The 20,046-nt window shown below is 38.8% G+C and overlaps 2 protein-coding genes across 9 annotated transcripts in view; both read right to left on the bottom strand.

Moving 5' to 3' along the window:
• The window catches only part of ptpdc1b (protein tyrosine phosphatase domain containing 1b), a 30,845-nt gene that overhangs the window by 2,964 nt on the left and 7,835 nt on the right, over positions 1-20,046 (bottom strand). For 4 of the 8 annotated variants that reach the window (XM_067372407.1, XM_067372405.1, XM_067372406.1 and 1 more), the window contains exons 2-7: positions 3,465-7,789; positions 2,942-3,116; positions 2,539-2,619; positions 2,323-2,441; positions 2,007-2,144; positions 185-1,227 (exon numbers count right to left, since the gene is read on the bottom strand). In XM_067372407.1, the coding sequence (XP_067228508.1) occupies positions 185-1,227; positions 2,007-2,144; positions 2,323-2,441; positions 2,539-2,619; positions 2,942-3,116; positions 3,465-3,474 (1,566 nt within the window). In that variant the 5' untranslated portion in view covers positions 3,475-7,789. Of the gene's footprint in view, positions 1-184; positions 1,228-2,006; positions 2,145-2,322; positions 2,442-2,538; positions 2,620-2,941; positions 3,117-3,464; positions 7,790-10,475; positions 10,558-10,661; positions 10,791-20,046 lie in introns of those variants that run through there. The other 4 variants (XM_067372411.1, XM_067372413.1, XM_067372412.1 and 1 more) reach the window with 4 other exon arrangements.
• LOC137009712 (octapeptide-repeat protein T2-like) lies at positions 17,375-18,875 on the bottom strand. Its single transcript, XM_067372161.1, has 5 exons — positions 18,860-18,875; positions 18,736-18,800; positions 18,333-18,464; positions 18,099-18,249; positions 17,375-17,973 (listed from the first exon to the last, which is right to left on the bottom strand). Exons 1-5 carry the CDS (start codon positions 18,873-18,875, stop codon positions 17,375-17,377), a joined length of 963 nt encoding a protein of 320 aa, XP_067228262.1.

Genomic DNA, 20,046 nt, shown 5'->3' with positions numbered 1-20,046 from the left:
GGTCTTGCCCGAGACCATAAGCCAAAGCCTAGATTCAGATCAAGACCTAGACCACAAGAGCAACACTTCAAATCTGATGGGAGAGCAATCGAAGACTCATGTCTGGAGGTGTGCTTGTTCTGAAGCTCCTAACCCACACCATAGACTTTTATGCTTCTTAGTTCATCAGTACATGCACCTATACCTGCCAAGCAGCCACTTTCTGAATTTGTTCCTTTTCTCCATCGTTCTCAAGGTCTACCGCGAGGGACTGAGCTACCAGGAGTCGCCGTGACTCCAGAGACAACTCGGACTGGACAGTGATGAAGGGCACCTCCGAATGGTCTTTTCCATTAACTTTTTTAGTCTCGTCACAGTCAGAACTTTGCTTACAGTCTTTCTTCCAGAAAGACAGTATCCTGGCAATGCTTGTGGTGTTTTTCTCATCCGAAATGCCTAGAGATTGGCTTCGCTGCAGGACAGACTGTCTCCTGTTTTTGAGCAGTGGAGATCCTTCTGTCTGGTCCATAAGTGTTTTCAGCTCCCATATATTGCTGGTTGAGCTGTAGATGGGATTCTCCTTACAAGCCCCCAGAGAAGGAGGGACATAGTTCTGGGAAACTCCCAGCTGATTGCTGCTGGTGGATAAGTGGATGCTGGCTAAAACACCGAGAGGGTTATCTGAGAGGTTTAAAGACGCTGCTAACCTCCGGAGGTCAGACTCGCTGTAGCTAAGGCTCTTACGGACATAGTAAAGAGGTTGTGAGTTGTCTCGATTGGCTCTGGGTAGACCTGGAAGACGTGGCCTGATGATAGTCATCCCATTTCCCATGATCTCTCTGTTTAACTGATATATTGAGTTTTCATTAAACGTTTTCTCTGCCAAAGGTGTGATGTCTGGAACTTCAACAATGTCCTCCTCAATAACCTGACGATTCTCTGCGATGTCCAGTAGAAGCCTGCAGATGAGGGTGACGAGCTTTGGCATGTATCTCAGCTGCCGTGCCTCGTGTCCGTGCAGTATATTTTTCTGCCGGATCAAATATTGTGAAAGAGTGACAGGTGGCGCTCTTGGCTCAGCGTTAGCAAACAAGTTCCTTAGGGGAACTAGGAACTGAGCAAACTGTCTGACACACTGGAGCTGTCCTCTAGTCTGGATCGAATTTGGTCGTTTGTCTCGAACTAACAGAATGGCTTGATCTGCTCTCATCTGTGTAGTGAACAACAAGAAACAGGCCAGCAACACACCTATGACAAAAATTTGTAAAAAGAGTTAGTATCCAGCTAGCATACATATCATAACACTGCATTTTGATTGAGGCTAGGTTGTTGCAGTACCACATTTATTTATTTATTTTTTTACTTTCTAGGAACCACACGTATAATTAAACAAAATATTGTAACCAAAACATGACATGCAGTTAACGTATTTTATTACCAAAAATGATCAGTATTCGGAAAGGACTACAGGCCAGGACTCTAACTCAGGTTTCCTGAAGTGCTGTTGCGCTACATGTTGGAGCACTGTTCAATAAGCCCTGAGACCTTTTAAAAACATTTGGTTACGCTTTATTTTAACGTAAGGTAATTGTACATTTAAGTACTAAGTGATCTTTATTAGCTACATGTAGTGATATTTATTAGGGGTTGGGTTAGGTGTAGATATAGGGTTAAGTGTAGAGTTAGTTGCATGCAATTATGCATAATTTATAGTTATTGCTATTGTAATTACATGTAACATGTGTAACAAGAACACTATAAAATGAAAAATTTTGTGCTCACCGAGTAGTGCTTACGCAGATGCTTTTATCTAAAGTGACTTGCGCTAGCATTATTACCGAGACAATCCCTCTGGAGTAACCTGAGGTTTAGTGTCTTGCTTGAGGACACAATAATGATAGCTTATGGCTGCCATCAACCTTACAGTGCTTAAGCCTATAAGCCACATCACCCCCCCCAAAAAAAGAAGTGGTTTCCACCACTGCTCCACTTTCATTAAAACATATTGTAAACATACAGAACTATACCTGTTCTGCCAAGCCCCGCATGACAGTGAACAGCGATTTTGCCTTCTTGAATGGCAAAAGACATGACTTTCACCATATCCAAGACTGATGTGAGAGACGCCACACCATAGTCATTCCATCTAAAGTTGTAGAAATATACTAAAACAGAGCAACAAGAGTACCTTTATAACCTGAAGACATAAGAACAACCACAGCTACTATGTTATTACTTAATTACTTTAAGAGGATTCTTTATATCTTTAACCTCTTTATGTCACATTATACAGGAAAGCACATTTTGACATCTAAAAGTTTTGCAGAATTAAATGTTACTCACTGCCAGCTTGCATGAATGTCTCCGGTCGGTAAGTAAAGCCACTCTCGGGATCTAGCGGGTTACCGCAGCTGGCATGCTCGCCAGGGCATTGGAGGTTAATGACGGTCTTCAAACCACATCTTAACATGATGAAACGTTGAATTATAAGAGTGTACCAAACACATGCCCCAGAACCAGTTTTCTAAAGGCACTTTTAGTTAAGATAATCAGTTTTACCTCAAAAACTGATCTATGATGTCAAATTTTTTAATAATTTCAGTGGAAGGACGGGCCATGGCGAGCAGATCATCAGTGATCCTAGAAAAAGAGGAAAAGAGGAACCATGAATTAACAACAAATCTATTAATATGGGCTATTATTGCATCAAATTTTAAACTTAAATTTTTATTGAGGTAATATCTTAAAGCCTTTAATTTTAGGTTGACTTTCTGAAGAGGAATCCATTTTTTTGCAATTCTGTTTGGCATTTAATAAGAAAAAATCAACAATACTTTGACATGCTGAGAGATCTTAGCACAACATATAGAGAAGGTTCATAGACTGCAAAAGGCTTAACCTTTATATCTTAAGACCACTAAATTCCCTTGTTTAAGTGTACAGGTAAGTGCATGCAGTGTACCAAGACGAGTAGATTCCTCTGATGGCCTGCTTGTCCTCGGTCCAGTGTGAGGGGTCCTCGTACTTGCAGGCCTGCCCTCCACATCCCATGGAGCACTGCATATGGCAGGGAATTACATAACGCAGCGCCTCTCCAACCATTGTGTATTTTGCTCTGGGAACCCTGGAACCCGTCACTTTAAAAAGACAATCATAATTTAGAGTATAATCACTTTCAAACTTGTATTAGTGAAAGACTGTCTGAAATAAATTTCTAATAAGAGTCTACTCAAGTGAGCAAAACCATTCGCCAACTGATGAGATTGGCTCAGTTTTGTAATACAGTTGTATAGAAGATGCAGAAATCCTTGTTGCTTTACTGATTACAGCAAGAAATCAAAATGCCTTTAAAAAGGCAAGATGAAGGCAAGTTCTTGTAAAGACGGACTCTAGAAGAACACAGTGTAACATTGTTCTGATGGTTATTATTTGTCTATAAAAATAGTATATTTACACTGTGGCTGTAACTTTTTGCCATTGCTTACCAAAGTCCATGATATTCCCTCCTCCATGGCAATATCTGTTTGGGCACAGGAAAAACGAATTAGCACTACAGATTGCAAAGAGGTCATTTCAGGACCTAGGCTAAATAAATAAATTCAAAAAGTTTGGGGTTGGTTACGATGATTTTTTTTTTTTTTGAAAGAAGTCTCTTCTACTCACCAAGGCTGCATTTATTAGATCAAAAATACAGTAATATTGTGAAATGTTTTTACAATTTAAAATCACTGTTTTCTATTTGAATATTTGTAAAATGCTATTTATTCCTGTGATAGCAACAGCATCATTACTCTAGTCTTCAGTGTCACATCCTTCAGAAATCATTTTTATATGCCGATTTGCTGCTCAAGAAACATCTATTATTATCAATTTTGAAAACAGCTGTTGCTTTAATTTTTTGTGGAAACCGTGATACTTTCCCCCCTGAGCATGCTTTAACATAAAGTTAAAAAAAAATAATTATTTGAAAATGAAATCTATTGTATTATTGTATTTACTATCACTTGTGACCAATTTAATTTCCTTGCTGAATAAAAGTATTAATTTCTTTCTTAAAAAAATAACTGACCCCAAAATTTTGAACAGTCGAGTATCCCAGTTTGATTTTAGATTATAGCCTCCCCAAATCACAGGTAAAAAAAAAAAAATCTATTTTTATGATCTTCTGCATTGTGACAATTAAGCAGTTTTCCCCCAGTTCTCTAATGTAACATGAAAACAATGAATTCACTGACATTCAAGAAACTAACACCTTTGCGACCATCGTGCGAATTTTTTCTAAAGAATGAGTTGTGATTACTCACCCAAACACAGCTAGAGAAAATTAACTGTACTTTCACTTTGATCCATTGAATCCACAGCTGATTTGATAACTTGATGTTAAGAGTAAAAAGCAAATATCACTTTATCATTTGTTTTGTCTTCCTTTAAGATGCACAATCTTCTTCACTGTGCAAAACTTATTGATCCATCCAGATACACTGTACATCCTGGTCATTTTCAAACTGCAAGTGTTTGAGTGAAGGTAAACTTAATCCTGCTGTTCTCTTGCCATGCAAGCGGTCACATCAAGCCAAAGAGTGAATAAAGCAGCTATTTCAGACTCCCAAAGCTTTACCAACTAATCCACTTACTCCTGAAATAGCCCATTTCTCTGGCCACTGACCTTAGAGACACACACTGGCTCTGTCTGTATTCTAGCAGTTTGAACTCTTATTTTTGTGCATTTATTCCAGAAAGAAAATGAGGGGAAAACAATTTCCTTCTACGATCGCCCAGAATTTCAGCAACGGTGTAAAATAATTTCTCCTTTTTTCAAAATTGGTATACATAAACACTGGATTTAGCAAGCCCCCCATCCTGCAGATATTGAGTTTCTTTTTGTTTCGGCTATTAATTCAACTATTAAAAAGGTCAATACAGATCGTACTGAACCCAGTAACTGAAAATGACAATGAGGTAAGGTTCTCAAAGCTTTGCAAACTGATTGACTTACAGCAAATCTGATTAATGGAGAGTCTCCTAAGCAGGAAGTTAAACAGCTGATGCACTGCTCCACTTTTAATTAATCAGCACCAAATACACTGAGCCAAATTGATGATGGCTGTGATACAGGGAGACAATACATATTTAAAGGCAAAAGCCACTTTAAATGAATAAAATAATAGCTCTAGAGTTTTTATTGTTTATGAATAAAGGACATAGATGACAAATAATAATACATTGTGCACACCAGTAATGGTAACTCTGACTGGCCCTCTTAAGTGTCACTGATGACATCTTAACCCTAAAATGTCAATGTATCCCCTGAGATACAATAACATTTGGAGTCCCCTCCAAATATTGTAAATATGTGAAATATATCAACTTTTATCTGAAGGGGAGTAGATTTCCCACTACAGGTAGTTATGTTGTTTTTAAATGCTGCTCATGAGCTAAACAAATAATGTATGAACAAAGTCACCAGATCTAAATATTCACAACAAACACCCTTTCAACATGAAATCAAGAAATGAGACCTACACTTTCCCTGTCTCTCCCCACAGCCTCTCAAATGTTTGATTCCCCTGGGATACAAAAACCTTTTCAGTGTTAAATGTCAGTGTGTCATCACACATCAATGCCATAACCATCCATATCAGTGAACGGATCATACTTGCTGTTGGTCTCACAGCTGCACTTACAGTGAGCTAGTAAACATCAGAAAACAGATCTGTCCACTCTGTTCACTAAAACGGGCGTTTCTACAAAATTTGTTTTTGATGAATGCAAACGAGTTAAGATTACATTAAAATGGAAAAATAACAACATAATACAATGAAACACTATTCTGCTTTATAAGAAGTTGACAAGACAATTAAAAAAACATTTTCAGATTCCACGAAATAGGAAATTAGTGATTGATAGGGCTCAAAGATGATGATGATAATGATGTTACTGAAACAGGGTTCCCACTCTTTTTCAGCGATCATTTTCCAGGACATTTTAAGTGTTACTATGGCAGGAATAAAAGACAAGGATCACACCCTAAAGTGATATATTGCTCTCCAAGTCTTTAAAAGGCGTACAGTTTATTGCCATGACTTAACTATAAAATCAGTTTTTAATATGAGCTCTTAATCATACATTATGACTATGGAAGCTGGTTTCCGCCACAGAATGAAAAAAAAAAAAAAGTCGCAATTACCTTTTTTGTATCTCACTATTCTGACTTTTTTTCTTGCAATTGCGAGTTTATATTACAGTTATGCAATTTATAATTCTGACTTTATAACACAATTGTGAGTTGAAAAAAAGTTGCAATTACCTTTTTTATTCAGCAGCAGACACTTCCATAGTTTATTGCCATGACTTAACTAGAAAATCAGTTTTTAATTTGAGCTCTTAATCATACATTTTGACAAATTGTTCTTGTTACCAGTGTCCATATCATAGCAAAAAATACTGGAACTATTTTAATGTCTCGTTTAACTATTTGAAAATAAAAATATTAGTCAAAGACAAAGTTGATGAACAACAAAGAAACCCATAACGAGTATGCAATAGAATATGTGGCAGGTTTATTAGTTATTTCTGTCCCATCCAATGCTGGTTATCATCATGTCAATCAATATAATTTTGGATTCAATCCCGGATTTAAATAAATTAGTCATTCCCAAAACTTTGCAGTGTGTATACTTAGCAGCATGAAAAATGTTCAAATTGTGAATGGGTTATATACAGATTTTCCTTTTTTAATCACTGCAGCTGTCAATCACTTCAGTACAAACTCACAAAGTTCTGCACTGTTGTGAAAACTCCTGTTATAATCAATGAAGTTGGCTACATTGGCTACGTTGGCTACAAAAATGCACTTTGTAATGATGTCTAATTAAATTTCACTTACAGAAAGTACACTTTAATGACAATATTTCTAAATATGCAAAGTGCACTTTTTAAAAATGGACTTTGTATTAATGTCTAATTAAGTTGTACTTAAAGAAAGTACACTTTAATGACAATATTTACTAACACGCTTAAGTGCACATTTTAAAAATGCATTTTGGAACCATGTCTAATTAAGTTTTACTTAAAGAAAGTACAATTTCAAGACAACATTTCTAAACACACTTAAGTGCACTTTTTTAAAAATGCACTTAATTTTTACTTAATTATGACTTTATAGTGTTTTAAATAAGTACACTTATTTTGATGTATTGACTAATATGCTAAAGCACATGAAAAAATAATTTATTTTAATTTCAATTTAAGTGTGTTGTCCAAAATGACATTTGTTAATGTATTTTAAATGTGCTTAGTCTTTAATATATAGTATACTGTGTGCATTAATACACCTGAAATGTATTTTTCTTTTGAATTTCAATACACTTGCTTATACAGTATAATCCAGTACAACTTATTGTTGAAATTTTTATCACTAGCTCCTGCTCTAAACTCAATTAGTGTCAGTTTTCTACATAATATTTGACATAAAATGTCATTTGTGGAGTGCTGAATTTGTGATACTTAATGCAATATTGCTGTACTTTACATATGTGTCTAATAATTTTAATATCATTATGTTGTTCTAAGTCGAATAAACATATTTAATTGCATTAGTTGCAAGCAAAGGTTTAACAAATCTAAACAAAATTAATGTGCATTCATATTCAGTTAAAATACATTAATAATTTTAATCAGACTAAACTGTAAAAATGATTGACTTTTAGCAAAGTCCCTTTAAGACCATAGACAGTAGTTTAAGACAAGTCATTTCACTCGGCGGCCATCTTTGAAACGCCTCTCGGGCATCCTGTATGGAGGACCAAACCTGCAGAAATTAAAAATGAATAAATAAATGAATGAATATATAAATTAATAAATAGATAAATAATGTGATAATAGGAAAATTAATTAATGAATAAACAACATGATAAAATAAATATTATTCATTTTTAATAAAATTCATTTTCCCCCCTTAATTTATTATTTTCTGCTTTTATGTTTTAATTATTTCTAATTTTATTTATTATTTTATTTATTTTTTCCATTTATTTTATATTTACTTATTTTATGCATTCATTTATTTTTATATTTATTTATTCCAATATGTATTTATTTCCAGATTTATTTATTGTAACATTTATTTATTTCAACTTTTTAAATTTATCTTCATATTTATGTTTACATTTCTTTGTCATGTATGATAATTAGGTGGGTTGGTCTTGCTTACCATTGGTTCATCATTGATTGAAGCGCTTACTCGATTACTCTGGCTGTGTAGTGACAGGTTGTAGCTCTCGCGCGTTATTTTCACAACAACAAGGGTGACACCATTGCGTTCGTTTAGTTATCTTACTTCTGGCTGAGAGGGATCTAATGCTAGTCTCTAGCCGTAATCCTATAACTGTAACGGTAGATTATATTAAGCGGTCGGAGTGTTGCGCTGCACTTTACAATTCAACACCCACCACCTTAAGACGAGGAGGAGCACCTGAGGCAATGGCTGAAGGCGCTAAACTTGAAGTGCCCACATTTCATGGACGGGAAGCTGACTGACGAACACCCTTACCCGAGAAATGTCTCGGCTACGATGTTTCCGTAAAGAAGTCACGCCAGATGCTGAACAGGTTGTCAGATTCAGGTAAGCTAACTTAGCTATAGCCATGTGCTTGTTAACCTAACGATAGATTTGTGAAGTCCGTTCTATGAATTTGAGATCAGTAATATTCACAAAACACAATGAATCTTGCACTATTACCATTGTCACCTGTATATTTCATATTAACGATAGTACATTTACTGTAGTACTATGGTACAGTAGTCTTACAGTAGCTTACATTATTCCTGTAAATTACAGAGATTGCAGATGATAGCAGGCAATCTAGCAACATCTCTCATATTGATATTGATGTACGTATCAAATCAGAGAGATTGTGTATATACTGTCTCGTTTTTAATGCATCTCTCTCACACTGTTCTGTTCAAGTATGAGTGGCATTGTATATTCATTCTCATGATGTATTATTACTAATGTAAAAATGTGTTTGGTTATACTATTTCCACAGATGCATCGATGAGCATCAGTGATCAACTGTGAAGATGCTCACATCCACATGCCCTGAACTGTGATGCAGAAACACAATAGGAGGATCCATCTGTCTCTGACCACAACTACACATCAAAATCGCACCTCAACCTGAAGCCACCTACATCTGAGATGAGAACACAATGCGTTGAGCCAGCGCCATTGTACACAACTCTGCTGAGAAACAACCATCTTTGTCAGCACACAGGGTTGACATCGGATGCGTTTCATTCAGTCGCCGAGCACCTTACCAATACATACACCAACAGCTTCCAGCTACACACTTGGGATCAGCTCCTGATTACTGATGAAGCTGTGTCTTAATTTATTGCAGGGTGATCTTGCTTAAAGGTTTGGTGTTTCAAATCCTGGTGTTATGATAAATTCATAACTGCAAATTCAGAGTTCCTGGAATACCTTTGTCCAGGCGCTGAAATAAATGCAGACAGAGGCTTCACCATTACCGATTTCCACTATGAAAGGAAGGTGAAACTCGTCATTCCAGCATTCACCAAGAGAGACTCTCCAAAGAAATCATCGACACCATTGCCAAGTGGTCATATGACTGAAAAACTTGAAAAACTGAAAAATCCTTTCTTAAAACAGTTCCAATTAAACTCACCCCTAAAATTGATCATTTAGAGAATGTGTCCTGTGTAACCTAAGCAACATAATTTCTGATGTAGAGGAGGAATAAGTGTTGATTTGTAGGTGCGTTACACTTCTGTCTGTGCTGTAGTTTTGATTTAACTAATCAGTGTAAATAGTGTATGTAGTTATTTTTATAAACCTTTACTATGTTACTTATCTGTAAAGTTATTTCTATAAACCTTTACAATATGATAATGTTATCTTTTGTGAAGTTTTGTTTTAATCTTTACAATGTGGCCAGATGTTAGCTGTCAGTAATTTCTTATAAAACCATATAATGTAAGCTCTGTAGATTCCCCTTAAAACTGGAAGGAATGAAGTCTACTGATTTAAATGGAGTAAGTCATGTCAAGTTTGCAAATAAATTCCATCTTGGTTTATTGCATATGAAAATTAAATGGTGAAATATTACATGAAGGTCAGTAAAAGTTCTCTAACTTCCTGATAACAACAAACACATTTACAACTGATTTTATATAACTTGTATTAAATGATACATTTTCTAAAACAAATCACAAAGTTATCTCTTGTTTTACAAAGCTGATTTAAAATAAATCCAGTCTTCTTCACCTACACCCTTTACATGCTGCTCCATCAACTCCTGACAGTCCCATGGTTTTCTCTGGCCACTTCTTCATATCGTCTACCCACGTTAACAATGTCGATATGAGACCATCTGATCGTCGTATAAAGTTTTCTCCGTGCTCCCAATTTAAAACATTTACTGCATTAACGTTATTTGTCATTTTGCTAAAGTTATAGCTATTAATAATCTAACCAATTGTCCACTGAATGTCTGACTCTAGGCGTCATCACCCTAGCGTCTGACGTCGACGGTTCCAGACTCGATGACGATGATGCTGTGGGGGATCACATAAGTAGCTTCAGCTTTGTGTTTTTATTTCTGGAAAATAGTTTACATATTTCGGCATAACGCGAATAACGGTAGGTGAAAATAACTTACAACTCTACGGCTGCCGCCATTTTCGTTGCAAACTGCGATCTCTATCGTTTAGTTGGCCTGACGATTCTGTGCGTGAGCTCTTAACCAATGATGCACTGAAGCTGTCATGTGATGTGATGGTGTATTGATTCAACACTGTTGCTTTAAATCTGGGTGAAGGGGAGCACCTGGGGGTGTGTCTTGGGAGAGAATGTTCGGGGTCATGTTGTTGGCTGGAGGATGCGTTGCTAGTGGTTAATAAAAGAAGTGTTCATCTGCAGTAATTGCCATTGTCGTCACTTCTGACACCATGTAAAATGACCGCAAATAGGCAAAGTTTAATCCGCCCTCAAGTTTTTCCCTCGATAAGCCGACGGAGTGCATGGGTTGGAAACAAAGATTTCAGCGTTTCCGAACGGCTACAAAGTTAGACAAAGAGGACGGAGAAGTGCAAGTGAGTTGTCTCATTTACGCCATGGGGAGCGAAGCAGAGAACATTTATAAATCGTTCGTGTTCGCAGAAGAAGCACAGAGAAATGACTTTGAAATTGTCCTGGGAAAGTTTAACGAGTACTTTTTCCCGAGGAGAAACGTCATTCACGAACGCGCATGCTTTCACCAGCGCGTGCAACAACCCGGCGAAAGAGCGGAAGCATTCATCAGAGCGCTGTACGAGCTGTCAGAGCACTGTGAGTTCGGCGCCATGAGAGACGAAACAATACGCGACCACATCGTGGTCGGCATCTTGGATAAAGATCTCTCTCGGAGGCTGCAGTTGATCACCGATCTCACACTGGCACAAACAATCCAGACTGTTCGTCAATCGGAGGAGGTGGCCACACAAGTCAGCATGCAAGGCGAGACGGTGAGCATGGTCAGAGCAGTTGTCAGCACAAGTAAGCAACCTGTGAGGGGACAGCGCAGACCTAAAGACAAAATCCGACCTGACAGTCATGGAAAATGTGGACATTGTGGAAATGCTGTGCATGCAAGTGATGAGCGCTGCCCTGCAAAGAAAGGTAAATGCCACAAATGCCACAAAATCGGACATTGGGCCAGAGTATGCCACAGTAGCAAGTCAGTGAGAGAAGTCACTGAATGTTTTGACCAACCTTCATACTTTCTGGGATCAGTTTACAATGTAAATGAACTAGAAGAGCAGTGGATGGTACAGCTCCTGATTGGGGCGACCCCTGTAAAATTCAAAATAGATACAGGGGCTGATGTAAACATTGTGGCAGAAGAGACTTTCAGCAAACTAGTTCCTGCAAAGGCGCTAGAGCCAGCCAATGTTACACTGGATAGCCCTGGGGGAAAGCTAGCCTGCCTGGGTCAGTTCCGAGCCACTGCAGTGTACAAAGGGCAGTCATACCCATTTTCTGCTTATGTGGTCAGTGGACACAATGTTAATAACCAGTCGGACGCTATCAGCTGACATGAACCTTGTAAGGAGAGTGGAGGAGGCAAACAGAGTGGCCTCCGAGCACTATGATGCATTTGGTGAGCACGGCACACTCAAAACCGACCCTGTCAAAATTCAGTTAAAAGACTCAGCGCTGCCATGTGCACACTGCGAGACGTGTTCCAATACCAATGCTGCAAAAGGTGAAAGAGGAGTTGCAGAGGATGGAGAAGAATGGCGTCATAGAGCGGGTGACACAACCTACTGAATGGTGTTCGCCGATGGTTCCCGTTCTGAAGAAAAACGGCAAAGCACGCATTTGCGTGGATCTCAAAAGACTAAATGAATCAGTAAAACGAGAACATTTCGTGCTACCTACTGCAGATGAGATTATTGCTAAACTGAGCAGTGCTAAAGTGTTCTCCTCCTTAGACACAGCCAGCGGATTCTGGCAAATTCCTCTCCATCCTGATAGCTGCAGACTTACCACCTTTATCACGCCATTTGGGAGATATTGTTTCAGGAGGCTTCCCTTCGGGATCTCGAGCGCTCCAGAGATCTTCCAGAGGAAAATGCAGGAGACGCTTCAAGGGCTGGAGGGGGTAGAGGTCTTCATGGACGACATACTGGTCTATGGGTCCTCCCTGGAACAACACGACTCTCGTTTGGAACAAGTGCTGCAGAGAGTGGAGTCTACGGGGTTAAAACTGAATCCTGATAAATGTACGTACAGACAAAGCCAACTTCAGTTCCTGGGTCACCTTATTAACGAGACTGGGGTGCAGCCAGATCCAGAAAAGGTGGATGCCATCAGACAGCTGCCACCACCCAAAAATGTGCAAGAACTGAAAAGGGTGCTTGGCATGGTGAATTATTTGGGGAGGTTCATTCCCAACCTCTCAACAGTTAGCCAGCCACTGTACGAACTACTCCGACAGAAAAGTTTGTCGATGTGGACACACACGCAGCAGACAGCATTTGAAAACATCAAAGAGCTGCTCATGAGGGCACCAGTTCTTGCATATTATGATGTCACTAAGACCACTGCCGTCTCGGCCGATGCGAGCAGTTATGGACTTGGGGGGGTGCTTTTGCAGCTACACAAAGAAGGATGGAAGCCGGTAGCATACTGCTCCAGATGTCTCACTGATGCAGAAACCCGATATGCAAAGATTGAGAAGGAATGTCTGGCTGGCGTGTGGGCGTGTGAGAGGTTTGAAAAATATCTGTGCGGCTTGGACGAGTTTAAGCTGGTGACAGATCATAAGCCTCTTGTTCCTCTTATCAACAACAGGAGTCTTGACAACGTTCCAGTACGATGCCAGAGACTTCTGATGCGTTTAATGCGGTTTAAGCCCAGAGCAGAGTATGCGCCAGGCAAGACGCTTGTCGTTGCAGATACACTGTCCAGGAGCCCACAAACTGCTATTACTAAAGACATAGAAACACATACTGATGTAGAATGCTATGTGAATGCAGTAATACAAGGTATACCTGCAACGCCCCATAAAATTGACTGTATCAGAAATGCTACTACAACGGATGGTGAGTTGCAAGCCGTAATCAAGCTAATCAGAGCTGGATGGCCACAACACAGGAACCAAGTTCCGGTATCAGCCATAGAGTACGCGGTTGCAAAAGCGGAGCTCTCAGAGCATGAGGGTTTAGTGATCAAGGGAAGGAGAATCGTTGTGCCAAGGGCGATGAGACAGGAGATTCTGGAAAAGATTCACGAAGGTCACCAGGGCCTTACAAAGTCTAGAGAGAGAGCACAGGAGTCAGTGTGGTGGCCAGGGATTTCAGCGGACATAAAGAACACAGTGCTGTCATGTCAGATATGCCGTGAGTTGAGAAATACACAGCAGAAAGAGCCCCTGATCTCCACACCACTCCCAGAACGACCCTGGAAAAGGATTGCAGCTGATCTTTGTGAACATCATGGACAGAATTATCTAATCGTGTCTGATTACTATTCCAGATTTCTGGAGATATTGCACTTACCTTCCACAACAACATCTCATGTCACGCAAAAGTTGAAGGCTGTCTTTGCCAGATTCGGGATTCCGAACGAGGTGGTGAGTGACAACGGTCCTCAGTTCTCCAGTGCTGAGTTTCAGGAACTAGCCAAGCGACTGGATTTTAAACACATTACATCAAGTCCTCACCATCCTCAGGGTAATGGTCACATTGAAAGGGCTGTGCAGATTGCAAAAAGAATCCTGAAGCAGACAGATCCTCTGCTAGCTCTCATGTGCTACCGATCGACCCCCTGTGCCACTACAGGAGTTAGTCCAGCAGAGCTTCTTATGGGACGGAAAATCAGAACGACACTTCCAACCCTAGAGAAGAATCTTCAACCGAGGTGGCCAAACAGGAAGTCTGTCATGCTGAAAGACAAAATGGAGAAAGACAGACAAGCTTTCTACTACAATCGTCGTAATGGAGCTAAAAATCTGTCAATGCTGAGACCAGGTGACACTGTTCTTACCAAGCTGGACCATGAGAAGGTCTGGGCATCACCGGCAGTGATCAGGCGAGAAAGTGTAACACCTCGTTCCTATGTCATTGAGACGGAACAAGGAGCGGTACTGAGACGTAACAGACGTCATCTGCAAGCAGTACCAACACCAACACAGACAACAAAACAGACTGTACACACACATTCACCACAAACAAAAGGGACTGTTGACATTCAGCCTATACATACTGATACATCAGAGACTGTACCAACCCAAACATGCAGGGACACATTTCCTACTCCTAAGCCAGGACTGATTGGGTGCAGTTTTCTGAAAATTCTAACCGTTTGTTCTGTTCAGTACAACAGTAGAGTTACATTGCTCAAATTCAGGATGTTTATACATTGATTACATGCTGTTTTGTTTTGCATGATAAGGTTTACTTTCAGAGAGGAGAGGAGAATAGCAGACTTTATTTTTTGAAAAGGGGGGAGATGTCATGTGATGTGATGGTGTATTGATTCAACACTGTTGCTTTAAATCTGGGTGAAGGGGAGCACCTGGGGGTGTGTCTTGGGAGAGAATGTTCAGGGTCATGTTGTTGGCTGGAGGATGCGTTGCTAGTGGTTAATAAAAGAAGTGTTCATCTGCAGTAATTGCCTATTTGCGGTAATTTTACAGAAGCTACAGAAGGACCGCCTTCCTCATTTCCATGTTACACACGGAAAAGTAAAAATAAATGAATAAATAAATAAATAAATCTAAAAATAAATACATGTGGGAATAAATAAATCTAAAAATAAATGAATGCATACATACATAAATAAATCTAAAAAATAATATATAAATATAAAAATAAATTAAAAAAGTTTTAAAAATGTAAAAATGTATAAACGCAGAAAATAATAAATTAAGGGGGAAAAAATTAAAAAATGAATTTTATTCTAAATGAATTATATTTATTTTATTGTCATTTATTCATTAATTTATTTTCCTATTATCACATTTATTTACCTATTAATCTATTTATTCATCTATATATTTATTTATTCATTCATTTATTTATTCATTTATTCATTTTTAATTTCTGCAGGTTTGGTCCTCCATAATCCTGGGCATCATGCAGCTCCTATCTCTTTGCTTTGAATGGGTAAACATCAGATTCTCCAAAACTGTTCGTCAACCTTACAATTAAATTTGATATTTGAAATCACCAATGAAATCTAACAACAACCGACTCATAAATTTAGTTTCTAAACGCTCTAATCATGACAAAAAATTTTTTTTTTTTCAGGCTGGATCAAGCTAATGCGCATGCGCAGACCTAAATGCGCGTCTCTTCGGTGGCGCGCGTCTGACTGTTAACGGCCGCTGAAGTGACGTGATGACTTTATCAGTCGGCGATTGGCTCTTGGCTTTAGAAGGCGGGACTTATTCCGCTATATTGCGCGTTACACTTTTACTACGTCCTAAAAGTATGTACTGTTTTTGTAAAGAAAAAGTACATACTTTTGAGTGTGTAGTAGAAGAGTATGCAAGTTTTGGGACATACTACCTCGTCATAACAGCGTCTTTAACGGACGTTCTGTTGCTTAGTTACTCAACCAGTAACTGTTTAAACTACCCTGTCAATCATCTTGTCACAGTTAAAATCCTCCACATTGAATTAAATTTATTATCCTACCGTTTCGGAGAGAAATGTAGTCGCACGTTGATCTGCCAGTCATGGGTCTTTCATGAGAACTCTCCTCAGCTTTGCATAATGATGCATTTAAAAGTTAATGACCAAACACATCGTTATAAAAGTTAACAATGCTGTTGCACATGAAATATAATGTGGATAACATTTAATAGATATCTTTTTGTCAGGTTAGACACTGCTTATTAATCATTCAAGCCCCTTTATCTTAAAACCGTCGTACCTCGCACGTCCGTCATGTTTGTAGTTTTTAAACACTTTTTATTCGTATTTGTAGTTCTAATCGAATCCTCGTCCACAGCGCAATGTGTTATGGGCAATATTAGCCGTTAGAAGTGTGTGTCACTGTCACTACTCGATCCGTACCGGAAACACGATTTGTTCTGCGCATGTGCAAAATGCGTCTACTTCCTGTCTGAAGTATGTCGAAACAATTTACGGCAGTTGACACTACCCACACTACCCGATCCGTACCGGAAATAGTTCTTTACTAGTGATTCTTTTGAAATGAATACACTTTTTTTGTAAAATATATTAATGCTAATGCATGGCATAAATTAAATTGATTAAATAAAATAGAAAAAATGAAATACAATTAAACAAAATAGTTTACATTTGCTTGATCCAATTTGTGAAATACAGATACACGTATATATACGTGCTTGTTTATATTTAATATTCATTTTCTAAAGATATGTTCTACTTATTTTAGCATACTTTAACAAATGTCTGCATTTAAAAAAACAGGATAAAATTGACTTATTCATTCAATTTATTCATAAATGAACTCATTCCTTCCATCTTGTGATTCTTTTGACATGAATACACCTTTTTTTTTTGGTAAAATATATCAATGCTAATGCATGGCATGAATTAAATTGATTAAATAAAATAGAAAAAAATGAAATACAATTAAAATAGTTTACATTTGCTTGATCCAATTTGTGGAATACAGATACACATGTATATATAAGTGTGTGTTTGTTTATATTTAATATACATTTTTTAAAGATATGTTCTACTTATTTCAGCATACTTTAACAAATGTCTGCATTTAAAAAAAAAATTACTTATTCAATTTATTCATAAATTAACTCGTTCCTTCCATCTTTCATTCATTCACCCCCCCCCCCCCAAGTTATTCATTCACTCACTCCCTTGATCTCTCCCTCCCTCACAAAAGTAAACCCACTCCCTTCTCTCGCCTCACTTCACTCTCGTCCGTCTCTCTCTCTCTTTCTCCCTCCCTCCCCGTCTCCTTCCTTCCCTCTCCTCCCTTCCTTCCCTCCCTTCCCGTCTCCTTCCCTCCCTCCCTTCCCATCTCCTTCCCTCCCTTCCCATCTCCTTCCCTCCCTCCCTTCCCATCTCCATCCCTCCCTCCCTTCTCCTTCCCTTCCCTTCCCTTCCCTCTCTCCCCTCCCTCCCTCTCCTTCCCTTCCCTCCCTCTCCTTCCCTTCCCTCCCTCTCCTTCCCTTCCCTCCCTCCCTTCCCTCTCTCCCCTCCCTCCCTCTCCTTTCTCCCTTCCCTCTCCTCTCTCCCCTCCCCTTTCCCTCTCCCCTCTCCCTTCCCTCTCCCCTCTCCCTTCCCTCTCTCCCTTCCCTCTCTCCCTTCCCTCTCTCCCTTCCCTCTCTCCCTTCCCTCTCCTTCCTTCCCTCTCCTTCCTTCCTTCCTCCCTCCCTTCCTTCCTTCCCTCTCTCTCCTTCCTTCCTTCCTTCCTTCCTTCCTCCCTTCCTTCCTCCCTCACCTCCTTCCTTCCTTTCTCTACTGGAATTGCTCAATGGGGAACATGGCATTAACACTTAGGCCTTCTTTATCAGCACAGTGAGACAAAAATGTTTCCATGTCCTCTTGCAACTGAAATATAAATAAAAAGTCATCCTTTGCTTCAGAGGATGCACCCTCTTGGACCTTCCTGAGGGCATTTTGTTGGTCATCATGGTTCATCCTCAGAAAAGCAGGCTCTGTCACCTCCCCACGAAACACGTCACTGTGATTTTGCACCCAGTACAATGCTGTATATAGGTCTCTGACACTTTTTGGTTGTTGCACCTGGATAAGACAATAATGGCACATAAACTAATTGAACTATTTTTCCAGCATGGAAAAAAAGAAAAGAAATAATAATAATTTACCATATCAGTGTCCTCTTTAACCACAGCTGTTCTGCTGGGCAACAGTTTGGTGGTGGATTTAGACACCCTATAGACAGGTTCAAGGGTTCCCTGAAGGAGCTGGGATGCCTCTTCTGTCCAGAATGCAAATCTCTGTCCATGTCTTTGGAAAACATGAAAATGTATATGCACTCTTTTTGTTAACACCTTTCTAGTATCACTTTGCTAACAGTGACTAAATTAGGAGCTGGTCCAAATACCATTTTTTGAGCTTTGAAGCATTTGGTAGCAATCAACACAGAATATTCAAAGCTGTGGAGGGAGGAGGCTAAACATATTCTTTGCTAATAATCGAATATTCAGGTCAAGTCCTAGATTAAATACAGCCAAGATATTGAAATTTTATCTGTAGAGTCTGTCATACCCTTCTAAGCAAAACCTCTCCATCAGCTGAAGGCACCACCACTGACGAATCATTGGCACCTCCTCCTAAAAACAAACAAATAAAAATAAAAAAAATGACACATACCAGTATTTTGATGGTATACTTGTGTAAAAATCCATCTTACCTCAGTGAATGTTAATGGGCACGAGGTACAGGTACTGAGAGCATACTGTGAAATACAAAAACACAGTAAGACTTTGATTTGATAATCTAACATCTTTGACAAATTAAACATTCTTACCATCAGCATGTAGACAGCACAGGAAATCCCTGAACGCTGTTGAGGAAAAAACTGGAAAAAGGAGAAGTGCATCCACATTTAATTTAAAAACAACTGCTAGCTTGTTTAAACATGTACAGTGGGGATCGAAAGTTTGGGAACCCCTTTCAGAATCTGAAAATTTTTAACAAAAGAGATCATACAAAATGCATGTTATTTTTTTTTGTTTAGTACTGTCCTGAGTAAGATATTTTACATAAAAGATGTTTACATATAGTCCACAAGACAAAACAATAGCTGAATTTATTAAAATAACCCCGTTCAAAAGTTTGGGAACCCTTGCATCTTAATACTGTGTGTGGTTACCTGATGATCCACGACTGTTTTTATGTTTTGTGATGGTTGTTCATGAGTCTCTTGTTTGTCCTGAGCAGTTAAACTGAGCTCTGTTCTTCAGAAAAATCCTCCAGGTCCTGCAGATTCTTCAGTTTTCAAGCATCTTCTGCATATTTGAACCCTTTCCAGCAGTGACTGAACGATTTTGAGATTCGTCTTTTCACACTGAGGACAACTGAGGGACTCAAACACAACTATTAAAAAAGGTTCAAACATTCACTGATGCTCCAGAAGGAAACACAATGCATTAAGAGTCAGGGGGTGAAAACTTTTGAATTCAAATATCAAGGTAAATTGTATTTAATTTTTCTTCTGGGAAACATGCAACTATCTTCTGTTGCTTCCAAAGGGCAGTACTAAATGAAAAAAAATTATATTTCAACAAAATAAGAAAAATGTGGACATCTTCATCCTGTTCAAAAGTTTTCACCCCCCAGATCTTATTGCATCGTGTTTCCTTCTGCATCAGTGAGTGTTTGAACCTTTTGTAATAGTTGAGTTTGAGTCCCTCAGTTGTCCTCAGTATGAAAACACAGATCTCAAAATCATACAGTCACTGCTGGAAAGGGTTCAAATAAAATGCTTGAAAACTTATGAATCTGCAGGAGCTGGAGGATTTTCTGAAGAACAGAGCTCAGTTTAACTGCTCAGAACAAACAAGGGACTCGTGAATA

This window comes from Chanodichthys erythropterus, chromosome 20, assembly GCF_024489055.1.
Source record: "Chanodichthys erythropterus isolate Z2021 chromosome 20, ASM2448905v1, whole genome shotgun sequence".
Lineage (NCBI taxonomy): Eukaryota > Metazoa > Chordata > Actinopteri > Cypriniformes > Xenocyprididae > Chanodichthys > Chanodichthys erythropterus.
The sequence above is the reverse complement of the archived record's forward strand: the minus strand, read 5'-3'. Positions and strand labels throughout refer to the sequence as shown.

Bases quoted from the DNA above. Each gene is read 5' to 3' on its own strand.
- LOC137009712 (XM_067372161.1), bottom strand. The intron at 18,465-18,735 runs GTATGACAGACT...AGACATGGACAG, and splicing joins GAGAGGTTTTGCTTAGAAGG to AGATTTGCATTCTGGACAGA. The intron at 17,974-18,098 runs GTGCATCCTCTG...TTCCCCATTGAG, and splicing joins CCTCAGGAAGGTCCAAGAGG to CAATTCCAGTAGAGAAAGGA.